The sequence below is a fragment of the Leuresthes tenuis genome, unplaced genomic scaffold, assembly GCF_036924035.1.
Source record: "Leuresthes tenuis unplaced genomic scaffold, fLeuTen1.0.hap1 SCAF_20, whole genome shotgun sequence".
NCBI classification, from domain to species: domain Eukaryota; kingdom Metazoa; phylum Chordata; class Actinopteri; order Atheriniformes; family Atherinopsidae; genus Leuresthes; species Leuresthes tenuis.
The window spans coordinates 20,930,047-20,946,737 of NW_027325374.1; the positions used below are offsets into that span (position 1 = coordinate 20,930,047).

Consider the following 16,691-nt stretch of genomic DNA (forward strand, 5'->3'; position numbering starts at 1 on the left):
CACTAGTAAAGCAAAGCAATGTAACCCAGAATCAATTTGGTGTAAAACAAGTGAAACAAGATAGTTGAATCCTGAAACGTATACAGTAAAACCTGCCTCAGAAGTGTCTTAGCCTTAAGTTCTCATATTAGCCTAATCATTGCATTGGCTGGTTATGGTGCAAGTTAAATCCATGTTTATATGAAGTATTCACAGTTAAGATCTGAATATATTACATGTTCCTATTCACAAGTGCTTACAATGGACATTTCCAATTTATTAATGATTATTCAAGAAAAAGTTATTTAAGAAAACATGGCTTTTCCAAGTGGTTCCTTCATTTTGCATCACATTTTTAAGAAAACTGATTCGAGAAGAAGTGGCAGTGGTCAATAATGGTAGTTTCTTGGGATGTCAAAAAGAGCCCCAAATCGGTGAGAAAGGAATGTCAGTATAAATTACATGATCAAGTATAAATATAAAATCACAAAATAAATAACTGTGATTGGCCTGGAAACAGAAATGCTGAAATTTGTGAAGACAAACGTGATATATCAATTTTTACATTTTTATTTCTTTTGTCTTCTATGCCTGGCTTTATCAAAAATTTGCATGATGAAGCTTTCTAAATTAATATTTGTCTATAGCTCCAATGGAATAGTAATTTCATAACAAATTGTAAGGGGACAATAATATATATATAAATATATATGAAATATGATAAAAAGCCTTTGCAAATAAGGCACAGTTTGTCTGTTGCTTAAAACTGATAAGACCAGAGATCTTTTAAAGGCACTACTTTTGCTCATAACGTTTTCCTGTGGATAAATATTCCAAATAGTGAAATAAACGTAAAAAAAAAAGATAAAAGAAGTTCCTTCAAAGGTACAGAATGACAACCGTTCCTACACACATTTTCTAAGCTCAAGCAGACCGTGATAAAGTGTGCATTAAGCTGGAGGTGCACAGTTAGTTTTTTTTCTTTTTAAAAAAAAATCCTATTTATGTCAAAGGATGAACTGATTATATAAAACACTTAATTTGTGGTTTGTGTCCTCTCCCATTCCACTGACAAAATATTTGATGTCAGCTTGTCAGTACATATAGTTGTAATATTTACAATATGGCCATCACCAAACAATCCAATTCAACTTGTCAATTCAATTAGGATTTGTTTCCGTTGTCTGTTTTTTTTTCCAGTAACCAAACATAGACCCAAAAGTGTACAATGGTCAAATGGTTTCCTCAAGTCTTGGTGGTGTAACACTGATACTGCATAAAGTGTTTGCATAAAGTACTTTCATTGCGTCCATACATAGAGTCCTCCATGCCTCCACTGTCATATTTCAATGGCAATTGTGCGCATCGTTGTCCGAAAAGGTCAAACATGTGAAAGAGCACCTGGTCTTTGGTTTCTGGGTATGACAACAACACAACATGATTTAAGTGTAATGGAGAAGTCAATATAGAATTCTGTCGTACGCTGTCTGACTCAGCCATCAACCTTTCGATGTTGGCTAAGTCTACTAAATGTAACATTCCACCATTTTGCAGTACAAATCCTCACACTTTGACTGAAGCTAGCAGAATTGAATTGTTCTTTGGTATTACTGTTGCCGGTATCAGCAGTGTTGCTTTCACCAGTGCTCCAGATGAAGGTCCATGGCAGAGTTCAAGTTAATGTCTGTTACATCCAGGAACTCGGTGTTAAAAATGCTGGGCACACTGGGCTGAGCGACGCTGTAGGCTGTGGCGGAGCTGGGTGGTGTCAGGTCCAGCCACTCCATAGTCTCCCATGGCGTTTCACTGAAGGTCATGCTGACCATCCCCTGCACCTCAGGGACGGCAGATGCCTTGCTGCTAATGGGAGACAGAGGGGTGCCCATTAAATCTCTGTTGGTAAGAAGTTTGTCCTGTTGTGGATGGTGAGGATGGCAGTGATGGTTGTGAGGGCTGCTGTACCCGTCCACATCTCTGTTCCCTTCGTCTTCCTGGCACCCGTCCTCGGCAGCCATTTTTTGAGTCACCTCCCCTCCCCGGCCCAGCAGAGTCTGCAGATGGCCCTCGGCGATGTGATTGGCTGCATGGTCGTAAGGGAGCTGGTTGGGGGACAGGTGTTCGTAGTGCCGGTGGAACCTCGGGATGAGGAGGCCGGGACACCCTGGGGACACAGTAATGTGAGGCACAACTTTGGTTACAGAAGACCTCTCCCTCTCTTCTCTGGCATTAGCTGGCATCTCTTGAAGAGAAAGAGGAGAGAGGGAGGGTAACAGCGAGTACCGGAAGTGGATACCAACGTATCTTGTAAAACTCTCATCGACAGGTTTGACCGTGCACTTTTTACTTCAGATTTAAGTGATTTTTATTAGGGATTTTCACCTTACCTCCACTCTCTATGAGCACATCCAAAAGTTCATCCATCTGCTGACTGCGGGTCAGTTGCTGTAATAGTAATAAAGATTACATTAAGATTAAAGATTATTTTCCTCAATCAGTGTTTAGCAGTTAAGATTTTAATCCTACTGCCCTCAAGGTTTACACTGTAACTGTATAAGCCCTCCAGTAGACGATAAACACTTGCAAACTGGAATATGATTTTTTTTGTTGGCAGGTCTGTTTCTTGTCTGTAAAAGATTTCCCTCAATAGGCAGCTAAATAGCTAAAGAGATCCTACGTGGATCCTGGACGCAGATTTCCAACAGTTTTGACTGGAAATACAAGGCAGCATTGTCTTCATGAATCCCGCTACTTGTTGACAAGGCTACACTGCCTGTACAATTACTTTACTAAGTGTATCCTCTGGATCAATTATAGTTTTGAACAAACACACTGGTCCCAGTCAGTCCAAAATGCTGTAAAACATCATAATTTATTGGTTAACCGCAAATATTGAGTTTGTTTAAAGAAGAAGGAAATTCTGTCTTTTGTAGGCGGCTGCATATATAATAAGGGTGCATTGTGGTTGTTCTCAGTTTTTATCACACATTAGCAACAAAAAAAGATTTATTAAAGATTACAGAGTCTGACCAGCAGCCACTGCTTATCATTGTCATTTCTTTAAATAATAGGTCTGTCTGTTTCTTGATCAGTTTATGATGGACTTTCATTGAGGTGCATTGTCTACCATCACTGTAAATCTTGTGTTTCAAAAGTTTAAACAGTATTTAAGGTTGAGTAATGGAAAAAGTCTGTTATTATCTGGCCAAGCAGCCCCATACTTATATGTAGGTAATAACTGTTCTGCAATAAGATCAAGGTCAGTCCTGAATGCTGCAGACCTCTTCCTGCTCGACTGCTCGAAGACGCTATTTTCCAGCAAGTAGCAGCAGGTTTGAAAATTCATTTCCAGTCCATCTTAAACTCAAAAAGGTCCAGCTAGCTCATCCTTTACCTCCTCCATCCTACTGAAGCAGGTTTATTACTGATCCAGCCACAGGCACTCGAGCACACGTATTTTTTTTTCAAACCTAATTCCAACGCCTTGACTTGTGAATGAATAGTATTTAGCGGTGGTTGTGTTTCAGCCCTCTTTACCTTCGCTATGACTCTGAGCTCGCCACACTGGACCTTGATGTATTAACAATGCATTGACACTAAATCCACACACGCACTTTTTCTGCATACAAACTGGTACTTAAAAAGAGAGAATGTGTGGATCTTTCACACACAAAGCCACAGATTTTCCTTAGCGTTTGTGTCTATCTTTCAGATGCAAATGCATTTTTGGGCACTAAAACCAAACTTTTTATAAAATGCCTTCCAGTGTGAACTCGCTAACTTTCACTGTAACACACTATTTCCCTTGTTAAAACGGCAGAATATGCAATCTCTCCTTTTGGCAGTGGTGAACCAAGCCAAGAAAGTGCTGGTGCTAACTTTGCTAACAGAACTTTTTTACATCGCCGTTTTGGACCATATTCAGTCGAAGCTCGAGTTGGAATGAGCTTGAACTTTGACAACGAGGTGTTTTTCTGATGGTGTTTTTTCTAGAAGAATTTTCATATGTCCATGACATCACTGTTCCATTCAAGTGAGCTGCTTTGCCAGAACACTAAAGAGCAGCAAACTGTCCTAAAACCACCTGTTAAGTTCTGTCAAAAAAGGTGCATAAGAAAGAACAAACCTTTTGTAAAAGGTACTGTGTGGATGGGATTTTTTTTTACGGAATGGAGGAGCAGAAAACCAAGTCTCATACGATATGAAGCAACAGAATTGAACAAATAAACAGACAGCATCATGGAGCTCGCTCAGTTCTATGGTGATATTCCTTTTCTTATTGTCTTTTTTTTAAACATACCCTTATTTCATTGTGGGTACCCTGAATAACTCATGTCATTTGTAATGTTCTGCATCAGGAGGGCTGCTCTGGCATTGTTGAAAGACTTTGCTAATGTGACTTTGGGAAAAGAACAAATATTTTTTTATGATATCTGTTTGATTCCCTGGAACAAGATGAGTTATTTTTTTTCATTTGGCAGTTTTTGCTCTGGTCACTGCACATGATTCCATTTAGACACCAAATAAAACAAATAAAAATGGGTGTCTAAACGCATTGCTGGTCAAAGTTGGAAGTGCTAATCGGTGACTTGAATGTGCATTACATTCTACAGTGGTTGAGGTCTGTAATAGTACATATGTACACAGCATTAGAATTGTGACAAAAAGCATGAGTAAGCACATTTCTGCCTATGTGTGTACTCACTGTTTCAGTCATAAAACTACACACAGTTAATACATCTGGCCCCTCATAAACTGGAGCGGGGTTGCAGGTCCATAAGCTAAATGCGTATACGAACACAGCTATTAGAAGAGTGACTGTTTCACCATCTAAAACAACTCAAGCATAAAAAGTTTCACACTGGTTCAAACGGATGCTAGGCTGTGGATTTTTATACCATATCACTTCTATGTCAGATGGTGTTACCACCTGCGCTGTGCTGTAACACGTAGATTTAGTGTCTGATGCAGAAGTAATGCGGTGTAGAGTTGTAAAATTTGCTTAAACCACTTTAAAACGTTTGAGCTGTTTTAGATGCTATTCTCATGGAGTCGCTTTGAGCAGCTGATCGCTTAGCTTATCACAGGATTCATTTCTGATCCTTAAAATTGAGAATGCTCTGACTGCTGTCTGCTGCAGGTGAGATACTTACTGCACCCAACTCCACTCAAAGAAATAAAATAAAACAAAAACTAGTAGAATATCCCTTTTACATTCTAAATCAAGTGGAGCCGTAGAGTGGACTAATGTGAATTCAGTTTGATTTAGAATTAGGCTAAGGGTTGGATTAGATTAAATTATTTTGTGATAAGTGAAATGTCTAATATGGAACTGGAGGCTTGATTGTTTGTTTTAAGATTCTTTTTTTAAATTTTACTTCAGTACTGCAGAGAACATTAATTAAGTAATTTTGCTTTACATAAGAGCATAGCTAACCAGGAAAATAACTATTTTTCCTTATATTTCAGTGAGGCAAACTCTAGAAAATGTCTGCTTTAGACACAGTAAAGTGTGGAAATTCATGCAAGTGAACAAAGCAATGGATGTCAAGAAGAGATGCAACACAGGTGATGGACTTTAAAGACAGATAAACAGGAGAAGACAGAAAAAAATGGAGTTTAAAGCAACGCCACAAGATAAAATGAAGTCCCTGGCCAGCCATCATCATTAAATTTTAGCACGAATTTGAGTTTACCTGCTTGACTGCATCCTCATAGCATGGGGGCTGTCTTAAGTCAGATGCATCTGAATCTGAGCTATTGAAGGCAGGGGGAGAGACCTGGCACTTTTGGCCAACATGCCGGGGAGACGGCAATACTGACATCTATATGAGAAATAAGTGAAAAGTGAAATTAGCATTTTGTCGGGGAGCTTACCAAATGAGTGTTGCAGGAAAAAAAAACACAAATCAGGCCCTCATGCTTGAATAATTCAATCATTTTGAATATTTGACTAAAGATGGGTTGGCGTTGTGTTATAAAAGAAAAGTCACCACATGTGAAGGAGTGTGATGAAAACAGATATGACAAGAGTGACAATGAACCTCATAACAAAAGGCAAATAATACAGAGACAGATCACAAATAAATAGAAAAGGAGAAAACACTTACGTGAACGTGAGCTGATTCGGTTGAACAGTACTGAACAGTAAATGTTGGTATTTTGGACATGTTTACCTTTGGTTGCATATTCTGGCTCTCAGTCTTGGTGGAGCTGTTGTGGTGAAGGCCACAATCGGCAGAGCCAGGAAACACTGCCTGCAGGCTTCTTTGGTCAGAAGGATAAGAGCAGTTCCCCTGCTGAACACAGCTCCTCTGCGGCATCTGCAGTTAGCGTGTAAAAAGATCCAAACGCACATAAAAAGGCATGTAAATGAAGGAAAACTTACTGTAAGATCTACACCGATCTATATATATTTTCATGAATGTAAAAGATCATAAAATTTATACAAATGAGTCATTTTGGAATAAAAAGAACTAGAAAACGGGTAAAAAGCGACAGGGAGGTAGTGACAGAGATTTTGTTTCATTCAACATTTTCCTGGATCATGAGCAACTTCCACACATACACTGGATTCCTGAAATGTCCACATTATGTGCTCCAGACCTTCTGTGGAGATTTTCCACTAAGCTTTTTTCACACATGAACACCAGATCTGTTCAGGAGAGGCTCCACATTGTTTTGATATGAGTAATGCAGAAAGCAGCGTCGGACAAAATCTCACCACAAACAGTCACACAGCGGCAGCAAATGATCCGGAATATTAGCTGATACATTCACGCTCTCTCTTACTTGCTGATATTCTGGAGATTTTACAATGGAACTATTGTTGTTTCCACATATGCACGGGAGTGCTGAAATGTTGCTAAAATGTTAAGCCTAATTTATGCTTCTGCGTCGGCGGCGTAGGACGTGACGCCGTCATTGAGCATTCGAAGTTCTGCGTTGAGGGAAGGCATTGCTCTGCGGGGTCATAGCTGAATCCTTGCTTTTCTTCCGGCACACAGTTAACAACAGTAAACAATGGCAACCGAGGTGGAGCAGCTGTATTTGCAGTTGGAGCTCATCAATATTGAAGAACAAATGCTTATATTGCAAATGTTGAAGCACAGGCGACATAGAAGACGTTTGCGGAGGTGGTCTGTACGACCACTCGAGGCTGGGATCAAATGAATTTACAACACTGGTTCACCCACTGAGGGACCTGGATGAACAAATGCACTTTCAATACTTTCGAATGTCAACGGGCCGATTTGACGAGCTTCTCCACCGTACACAGCCATTAAGACCGGAAAAAGCAACTGCCGAAAATTACGTTCTGAGGGGACCAATCACAGCCTGAATCTGCCATTGATCACAGACCAATCACAGATTTGGTAAATGGTAAATGGACTTGTACTTGTATAGCGCTTTTCTAGTCTAACTGACCACTCAAAGCGCTTCTAACACTACATGCCACATTCACCCACTCACACACACATACAGCACGTCTTAAGATACACATAACTACGTGCTTTCTAATCATTCATACACACATTCATACCCTGATGGATACATCAGGAGGCAACGTGGGGTTCAGTGTCTTGCCCAAGGACACTTCGACATGTAGCCCGGGGACCAGAGTCGAACCACTGCTCTTCCTCCTGAGCTACAGCCGCCCAATTTGAGCCCTCAGCCCTCGACGCGTACTTAGGTGCACGTCAGGCTACGGCGTAGCGGTCCACGTCTGCGACTTGACGCAGAAGCATAAACTTGGCTTACGGAGCAGCGGCATGTGAGAAAGCAAATGTCTGCATAGTTCGCTCCAGACTTCTTGGAGGGATTCTCCATCCGGCTCCAAGGTAACATCTCAGGGAAAGACAGCGTACAAATGTGTCAGGAAGTATTCCGGAGCATTTGCTGCCACTGTGAAAGTGTTTTTTTAAAGTCCTAATTTAACACCTAATTTACACTGATAAGCATATTTCAAAAACTTACAAGTTGATAACTAATGCTTACTAGAAGAAGCTTCATATACAAAGCTGTCAAAATCTGTTGGGATGCTCCGTTATCTGTCATCTTTGTATTTGAGTTAGTTACACATGAATAAGACAAAAATAAATGAAGAAATAAATGGCTTCTGCTGTAGAGAAAAAGGTTAAGCAATGAAACTTGTTCTCAAAGGTATTCAACTTCGTGCCACCTTGCCTAGCTTTGCCAAGCAGTCTCTGACTCTGAAGAGTGAAATGTGATTTGTCGAGTTAGCTTCACATCATATATTTAATGTGTTTATTTCATAATTACTTTATGAAACAAATCAACTGGTACATATGGTCGAGAGAGCTGAAGATGAAACAAGGACACTCATTTTGTGTTGTATGAACTGTTTTCTGAGATGTGAGTCATTATCGAAGTGTATTTCAAGTAACACCAAGGACAATTATTTGTTATTAGCTGACCAAGTGCAGTTTAAAATGAAGGTTTTAACAATATCACGCTTCTAACACAGTAGGACAGTAGGGGGGGAATTTGTGACAGGTGTTCATATTTTCCAAAGGATGGTAAAAACTTTGATGATCCCTGCTAAACCAATGACCAGTCCATTAGCCTCAGCTGTACTCAGTATTATGGGCTTATTATAAAAGTTTCCAAAAACAGTTGAGCATATTCCTACTCAGATGTTGAAACTGTTATGTAATCTGCCTAGCAGTCAAAACAAGCAATGAAAAAGAACAGCCTCTATTATACGTAAACTGGGATGGTGCAGAGAGAGCACAGCCTCTGCTGAGGCAGTTTCAATGTAAGTGTTCAGGATCTGGACCAAAAGGTTAATGCCTTCATGGTTTTATCATGCTCCACCTCTGCTGCACGTTCATGGAATTCAGCCTGGTAGTTTTAGCTAAATCTAGCAAAAGGTAATGCAGCAAAGCAAACAGCCAATAGGTCCTCCTGCACATATAGGTATCATACCTGCATGTTGCGTGCCCTGTTGCTGCCCTGGGTGTGGGGGTGACCACAGCCGTCTCTTCCCAGTGGAGGGGACAGCAGATAGGGGTTATTAGGAGACGAAGGTTGGGAGTTGCTGGAAGCTTTTCCAATGGGGGAATCTTGTGGGGAGCACTGTGGACTGAGGAAGGTGGACATGGTGGGAGGGCTGCCAGAGGAAGGGCCTGTGTCCATACACTGTGCCCCCCCCAGATTTGCAATGGGGTTGTTGCAGTGTCCCATATCCTCCATGCAGCTGCCAGCAGGGCTCTTCAGCTGTTTGGGAGAGGACAGTGGGCAGCTGGAGGACATGGACATGGGCTCCTGCTTGATTGTCACCCCGAAAAAATGTTGACCCATCATGGCTGAAGTCTGCTGCTGGTGGAGCATGGTGGGGTGAGATGGAGGAGGAGCAGTGTCCTGGGTTGCTCCATAGCAGCGTTTCCTCTTGTGGAGCTGCATTTTCAGCTCTTCAACCTAACAAGTATGACCACAGAGATAAAATTAAATTCAGTTCTGAATTCTCATTTTACTGAACTGAGCCGTTCGAACTGACCTGTCTCTGCTCCTGATGCAGCTTCCATGTCAGTTCTTCGATCACTTTCTGCTTCTCCACAAGCATCTTATCTTTTTCAGCTTCCAGACCATCCGCACCACCACCCTCTCCCACCCTCTGATTTCCCCCAGCCAGCTTGCCTCCTCCTCCTCCCCCATGGCCATCCTCCATGCCGAGCTGTGCCGGGGACGGCTGCAGGGTGAACTGTGTAGGTGAGGACATGGGCACGTCGCTGAAACTGTCAGGGAGTGAGCCGCTGAGAGACAGCTCTGAGGAGGCTGGAGAGATGGGCGGGCTGGAGGAGGTGCTGGGGTAAGGGTAGTACCCTCCCTGCGACAGAGTGCTGGAGGACGATGGGGACTGGTAGGAAGACAGTGACCCTGTGGGTGTGACAGGGAAGGTCAAGGTGGTGATGTCAGAAGATCCTGTGGGCGAGGAGTCCGCATTGGAATCCTTGAAGGGCCGGAGTCGCTCAATGAGAGCGGTCTTGGTGCCTGAAACTGGCATGCCACGAATACGCAGGTGTTGCCTGAGCTCTGAAACCTTTCAGAGCACAAAGCAAAAGAGCTACATGAAATCTATGTATTTGTTAAAAAGTGAATAATGTCAGAATTTTCATTTCCGTTAACACCTACTTTGAGGTCATCCAGATTAGCAGGCAGGGGCCCAGGTTTGACAGATGAGATGTTACTTTGGTTAGGATACGTGTTCTTGACCGGAGAAGACGAGTTACTGTTGGCTGTGCTGGACGGACCACTGGAACTACAAGCTGTTAACTGTTCACTCACCGCTCTGGAACAGGAAAATGAAGATGGAGTCCATTAGAGCTAAAATGGAAGTATTCATTTGGTTGATACCAGACAGAACTGACAAGTAGTTTTACTCACTGACAGCTTCCAACATTGTTTCCAATCTTACCAATTTCTGTAGGAGTTGTCCGTTTTTCCCTGACCAGTCACTAGAAACCAATGTGTCTGCCTAAATTTAGCGTTGGTTTAAGTCTACACAGATATATAGTCATGCAAACATACTTTCTATGGTAAGATTGTAGGAGTTAAGTGGAGTAAAGTGAACATTCTGTTGGGACTTTTGTGATTACTGTGGATGGCTTCTTGAATGAGTTGGGAAGTTTTTACCTGATGAGACAGTGAATTTTCCCTGTGTAGTTAATACACATGCTTTTAGTACGATATTTCAATAGCGTAACGACAGCTGTGGGCTTTAATTTTATAAGTTAACAGATTTGAATAAAGTTTAATTACAAATTCAATTCTATCCAATTACTATCCACTTCAATCCAATTTATTGTAGTGACTCAAAGAAACTGAACAAAATGAGAAAACAACTACTGGACTGCTCTGGAGGCCCTGCAAAAAATTGGGATAATCAGATCATTTCTGACTAATAGGCGTTTTGATTCTTTATGCAGCATGACTGCATTTCCATTTTTGCAATTAACAAATTATATATGAATATCATAACATGCTGATCCATAAAAAGTGGTTAAGGAAACCAGTGGATGCACTGAATCTTCACCTTGATTCAATCTTCCTCTCTATGCATGTGCGGGAGGACATGACAGTCACACAGACAAACAACAACAACAACATTTGACTTACTTCTGAGTGTGGGCCTGTGGGTGAGGATGGTAGCTGAAGGTGGGCTGTCTCTGCTGGGCCTGGCCCTGGGGCTGTGTCTGTGGGACATGGGTGTGCTGCTGCTGCTGCTGCTGCTGCTGCTGCTGCGACTGCTGTGTCTGTGAATGTGTGTGGGCATGTTTCTGCTGGCTGAGGATCTGCAGCTGCAGGAAGAGCTGCTGCTGCTGGAGGAGTCGGGCGTAGGCCGAGTCCATGGGCGGAGGGGACTTCTCTGCCTTCTGGTCTGGAGGAATGTACTGGTGGTACTTGAGCTTCTTCACTTTGGGCTTCACATCTTTGGGCTTCTTGTGTCGGTTCTTGTCTGACGTCTTGGACTGAAAGGTGAGTATCACAATACTATCAAAAATACTGAAATGAATTACAGTCAAAAGAAAGATGGAAGTAAGTTTCAGCCATGACTCACCTTTACTATAGCGGGAACTGGTATTGGGGGAGTAGCCTGGTTGTTGTTGGCACCAGACAACCCTTCTTCCTGGCTTTGATCAGGAGGGTCTCTACTTGCACCACCCTGTCCAATAAATAAAAAGATTGGTTATCAAAACACCACTGACCACAATTCTTAGAAAGTTGACAAGCTCTAAGCATTCAGAGACTCAAAAAAATGTAGAATTCTTGTGTTTTCTCTCTGCTACATTAAACTGGACAGAGGTGCAGTTGAGAAATCAGTTTCACTGACTCATGGTGAGGATGCTGTTATTTACCCACTAATTTACAGTTCTGAATAAGCAGAAGTGAAAATGTTTTTCTGGATGGTGAAAGATTTAAACTGGAGACTATACACCTAATTTAGCCTGAGTTTAGGGAACAAACAAAAAGTCAGTGAGATTCACATGTGTCCTGAACACCTGAACCAAATGTCACAGCACTAGGTGGAGAAGGACTGAAGAAGTTTCGAGTGATAAACACAGGAACGTTCCTGTTGGTTTGGTTCATTCTAAAATATGTTTCAGCTGCGTTCAAAGAATACAAGATGCAACGGGGGTGCTCATTAAAGATATAGTTTCCCTCACGCTTTACTTTGTAAACTGGTTTGTTTTGAAGCGTTTAGAGTTTCACTAAAACACGTCAAGCCCTTGTTTTATAGGCCCGCTTCCACAAACAGACATGTGGCATCAAGGAACACCAAACAGGTAGATTACAATACATCATGATTCAGTTGGATGTCTGACTCTGTAAATGTTGTTGCTTTAGATTTGATGGATTTTGATCTGACATTCTATCTTTTCTTTACTTTCTGTATTGTTAATATCTCCTTTAAGATTAAAATCATGAGTTGAGCAAATAGGGATACTGCTTGCAGTCCAACCGGCAGTAGAGTTTTTCTATGCAGAAGTGTTCAAATGGTACTAAATAGTTCTTTCTGGCTGACATGACTCAGAGAGAGTTAACTTAAGAGAAGTAAACAACTGTTTTCTGGTGTGAATTTGATTCAGATGGTCATTGCCAGTGGCAGCCATTGGAATGAGGCCACTTGAGTGAAAGGTAAGCAATGAGAATATAGAGGCAGCATGCAGGAATGTGACACCTGAGTTCAACTCAGTCCAACAGAGTGGTGCAGTTCACTCTTCCACCACAGGGGGGGAACAGAGACTAAGCAGTGGCTGCTGCTTGATGTCCAACAAATTCCGCAGATAGAGGGGAGAGAACTTTTTTTCTTTTTTAAATATACCTGTCGTGGGCTAGTGAGAGCAGGTGAGGAGGAGGAGGAGGCTGTGCTACCGACAGCCTCGGATGAAGGGCAGGCCGAGCTCTGGGACTCATCACTGTGGTGCTGCTCTGGAGACAGACTCTCACTGCTGCTGTCCTCCTCGAATGCATAGGAGTCTTCTTGCTTGGGGAACTTGCCATGGTTTACTGTAAGGAGAACAAAAGGAGAGATGGAGGGACGGGGCAGCAAGGTGGCATGCATTACTTTCAGACCATTTACACTTGGTATAAACATGCAATCTGTATCCTCAGTAACTCTCTAGGAAAACCATGCTAATAGTTAATGCATGCAGAATACATTCGGACCAGTCAGACCCCATCCAAATGTGGTCAGGCTCGTGCTGTGATCACATCTCAGCTGGTATAACTGCAATCTCTACAGCACAGCAACATTCAAGAGTCAGAATTCCATCCGTGAAATGGAGAGGTTGACTCATGTTGAAGTTTCTTACTAACTCAAACAAGAAAAACATTCCATTTAAACATCATATGAACATTAGCAGACCTGCTTCTATTGACCTGGACCTCTGACTTGGAAAACAAATGTGAGAGTACCCTTGGTATCGGTTAAAGTCTCTCATCACACAAACGCACAACTACACTAAGAACCATAAATCAACCTGACCCAGAAAGTCACTCTAACGTCAAAATGTGTCTTTCTTCCAAGTAAGCTGGCTACAATCTTATTATTGCTAACCTTGTTGGCCTAAGCTTTAAATATGTGACCAAAGTTCAAGTACAGCTCTCCAGCCACGTGAGGATGTAACAGCTCTTTGGGCACTGAGTGGGCCTTTGTTTGCTAGACACAATAAATAAATGATAATTAAATGTAGATAAATTTGTTTGTACAGGCAGATCAAGAGTACACTGGAAACTGAAATGATAGTTGACTAAAGGTGACCAAGCACCTAATCTTGAAACCTTCTCCATCACAAAGACTCCAGTAAAGTACAAAAGTCTTGAGCCAACCCTCATTTCTATACATTTTGCTTCCAAGGAGCCAGACTTTCTTGTAATCTTTGAAAGTAATCTTGAGCTAAACTGCTCCTTTCTAAAGGTCTTTCAAAGTTTTTTCTTTGGACATTGGCAGCTTTTTCACTAATTTACAGTCCTTCTACCTGACCATTATCAGAGGAATGTGCTTTTGTTTGTTAAGCCACTTAACGCTGACATATGGATCTTTCAAGCATAAAATTGCACCTAAATCAAGGGATGAACCAGTGTTGTGTCTACACATAACAGACAACTTGGCGAAGAACCAATTTTAAATTGTTTCTTGGCATTTTGTTACTCGCAGCCTGTCACAAAGACATGCTCCCATTTCTTTGCATCAAAGATGCCACAGTTTGACAGACAGAAAATAGTATTTTTGCACTAACGAGGTGGTTCCTAAAAAGCTATTCGCAGAAAACTTGTTATATCTTAACAAAAAAGAGGTATCTACAGCAGATGAACAGTATCTGAAAGTGCTGTCCTTAAGAAGAGGAAAAAAATATCAGCAAAGACCTGACACAGGACCCAAAAGATGCATCTTGACCCTACAGTTGATCCATCTGGTGAATCCTCCCCAGAGCCCGGACCTCAACATTATTGAAGCAGTGTGGGATCATCTGATAGAGATGTTTTTGCCTTATTCAAAATTATTCAAAATTACTTTATTCAAAATTATGTTTGCATGTTTTAATAAATTGCTTCCATAACTATTTCCAATTTTCCTGACAATCTATAAAGAAATTAGGGGGTGGCTCAAGACTTTTGCACAGAACTGTAAAATATATGTAGATAATACATGAATACAAATAAATAAATTCTTCTAAAATTCATGATAATGAGTCCCAACATGGTTCCCATCATGGTCTAACTTTTTAAGGCCTGTTCAACATTATCAGAAATAAAATGCTGGTGGAAAAAACTGTTGTCATGTAGGGACCATCTCTAAGTTAAGGACTTGATTTAAGGGCTTCATTAAATCATGTCATGCTATGCTTTTTGAGATAAATAGGAGAAGTCATGATCTTTTGCTCTGCAGCCTGCTGGCGGTTTAGTGGCTGGATCCAAACTGCTGCACGTTGCACACAATGTATGTGGCCACAAGTATTCATACACTGCCCATCTGTCACTAACACCTAGTACAACACTCAGCTCGGAGGTGTTACACGGTGCGGGTGAGACGCCGACACGGCCACTTTACCTCCGCCGTGCTCCTGATTGGTTGCTCTGATAGGAAACAGAGCTTTGATTGGAGCAGCTGAGAGCAGCTATCTAACAGAGCTGAGGGGACAGAGCCAGGGGAGAGAGGTGGTTCAGGTTGGTCTGTGTTTGAGTGTGTATGTGTGTGTGTTTGTGTGTAGGGATAGGGGTATAAGATTCTCTTTTTGTATCCAAACATGTGACAGCCAGGAACAGACCCTGGTTTCAATCACTGTACCAGGCCCATTTTGTGCAACTCAATGACCTTGCAATACACACACACTCATAAAGCTCAACACACAGCTTAGTACAAAGCTTTGTCCTTACTGCCATTTCCTCCCACCTGTTCATGTTTAACTCTTAGCAGTCAAACAGTCCGACACACTTTTCTCTCCCTGTTTCTGAGACTCTTTAACATAATTTTATGTCACTACTTGATTGAGTTGGCAGAATTACAGGAAATCAGCACGTTGCATACACTTCCGTTTCTCAAGTGATTTAGAGGTCATGCTGTTTCCAAAATTACCAGAGGTTGAACCAATCGTTGGGAGTGCTGAGTACGATAGGGAGTTTTAAGGTGAGGGGTTAATGCTGCAGGCGAGGGGGAGTGCAACAGTTTGCCTCTGTCACGGAGCTGTGGAGGTAGCTTGCTAGAGCCGGATGAAGCAGACACAAAAGAAGGGAGGTGGCCGTAGGTACAAACACGCACACAGGTACGACCACAGATTGTGTACACAAGGATGCGCTCCGGCTCAAAAACACTTCTAGAGAAAAAGCGTGAATGCAAATACAGCTGCTGCTCATCTCAATAAAGGGAGCTCTCCTCCTCCTGCAGAGAGCAGCTGACTGCAGCTCGCCGACTTCTTTACGCAACATGTTTACTGGAAGCTCAAGGGGGCAAACATAAAACCACTGAAACACCAGACTCTAAAGAACACGACTTACACTGCCAAGAATGATATAGAGAGCGAGTGGCATGTTGTGAGGTTAGAACAGCATGAAGTTAGAGCTGTGCAGTTGGACGGCTCAGACCGGCACTTTAAACAAAGCTTATTCATGGCCTGTCGAAGCTTACATGCTGTGCATTTGCCTAAATCAATCACTGGTGGAGGTGCACATCTCAAGGGCTCCTCAAACACTTTGAGTCTGCTGATGTTACTGCTTTTACAACCCTTTGGTAACACATTTTTTTTATGAAGATACACAGTTGTCTCTAGAAATTCTATGGAATAAGCATGGGGAAGGCTGAATATGTAAAATATTTACTGATTGCTGATTACAAAAAAGAGGAACAACAGGAAACAGGTTCTTTGATGTGTATTAGAGGTTGAAAAATGTGTTTGTAGAGAACATTCAGGCCTGATCTCTCATAAAGAGCATGTCATTTAATAATAGCTCTAGAAAGAAGAGAAAAAAAACTGAAAGCTGTCGTGGTTCAGATATGTTATATTAATTAAAAAATCTTGAACAAAAGGTTATTTAGTTAATCGATTAAATACCAGTAATTTATTAAAACAGCAACAAAAAGTCTTCCACCTAATGATACCGCAGTTTAACAACCTGCTCAACAGTGAAGCAAAGCTGGAATGGATTTGCATGAATTAGTTTAAAGGAAAAAGACTTAGGCTGTGTGGTGTTGC

At 41.7% G+C, this 16,691-nt stretch overlaps 1 protein-coding gene across 1 annotated transcript in view; it reads right to left on the minus strand.

Moving 5' to 3' along the window:
* Window positions 1-972: 972 nt before the first annotated feature.
* Window positions 973-16,691, minus strand: part of myocd (myocardin) — a 130,593-nt gene continuing 114,874 nt past the window's right edge. Inside the window, exons 7-16 of the mRNA XM_072373939.1 lie at window positions 12,824-13,008; window positions 11,558-11,662; window positions 11,116-11,468; window positions 10,132-10,288; window positions 9,497-10,039; window positions 8,926-9,417; window positions 6,153-6,299; window positions 5,673-5,801; window positions 2,364-2,421; window positions 973-2,218 (exon numbers count right to left, since the gene is read on the minus strand). Of these exons, the coding sequence (XP_072230040.1) occupies window positions 1,617-2,218; window positions 2,364-2,421; window positions 5,673-5,801; window positions 6,153-6,299; window positions 8,926-9,417; window positions 9,497-10,039; window positions 10,132-10,288; window positions 11,116-11,468; window positions 11,558-11,662; window positions 12,824-13,008 (2,771 nt within the window). The 3' untranslated portion in view covers window positions 973-1,616. The remainder of the gene's footprint in view (window positions 2,219-2,363; window positions 2,422-5,672; window positions 5,802-6,152; window positions 6,300-8,925; window positions 9,418-9,496; window positions 10,040-10,131; window positions 10,289-11,115; window positions 11,469-11,557; window positions 11,663-12,823; window positions 13,009-16,691) is intronic.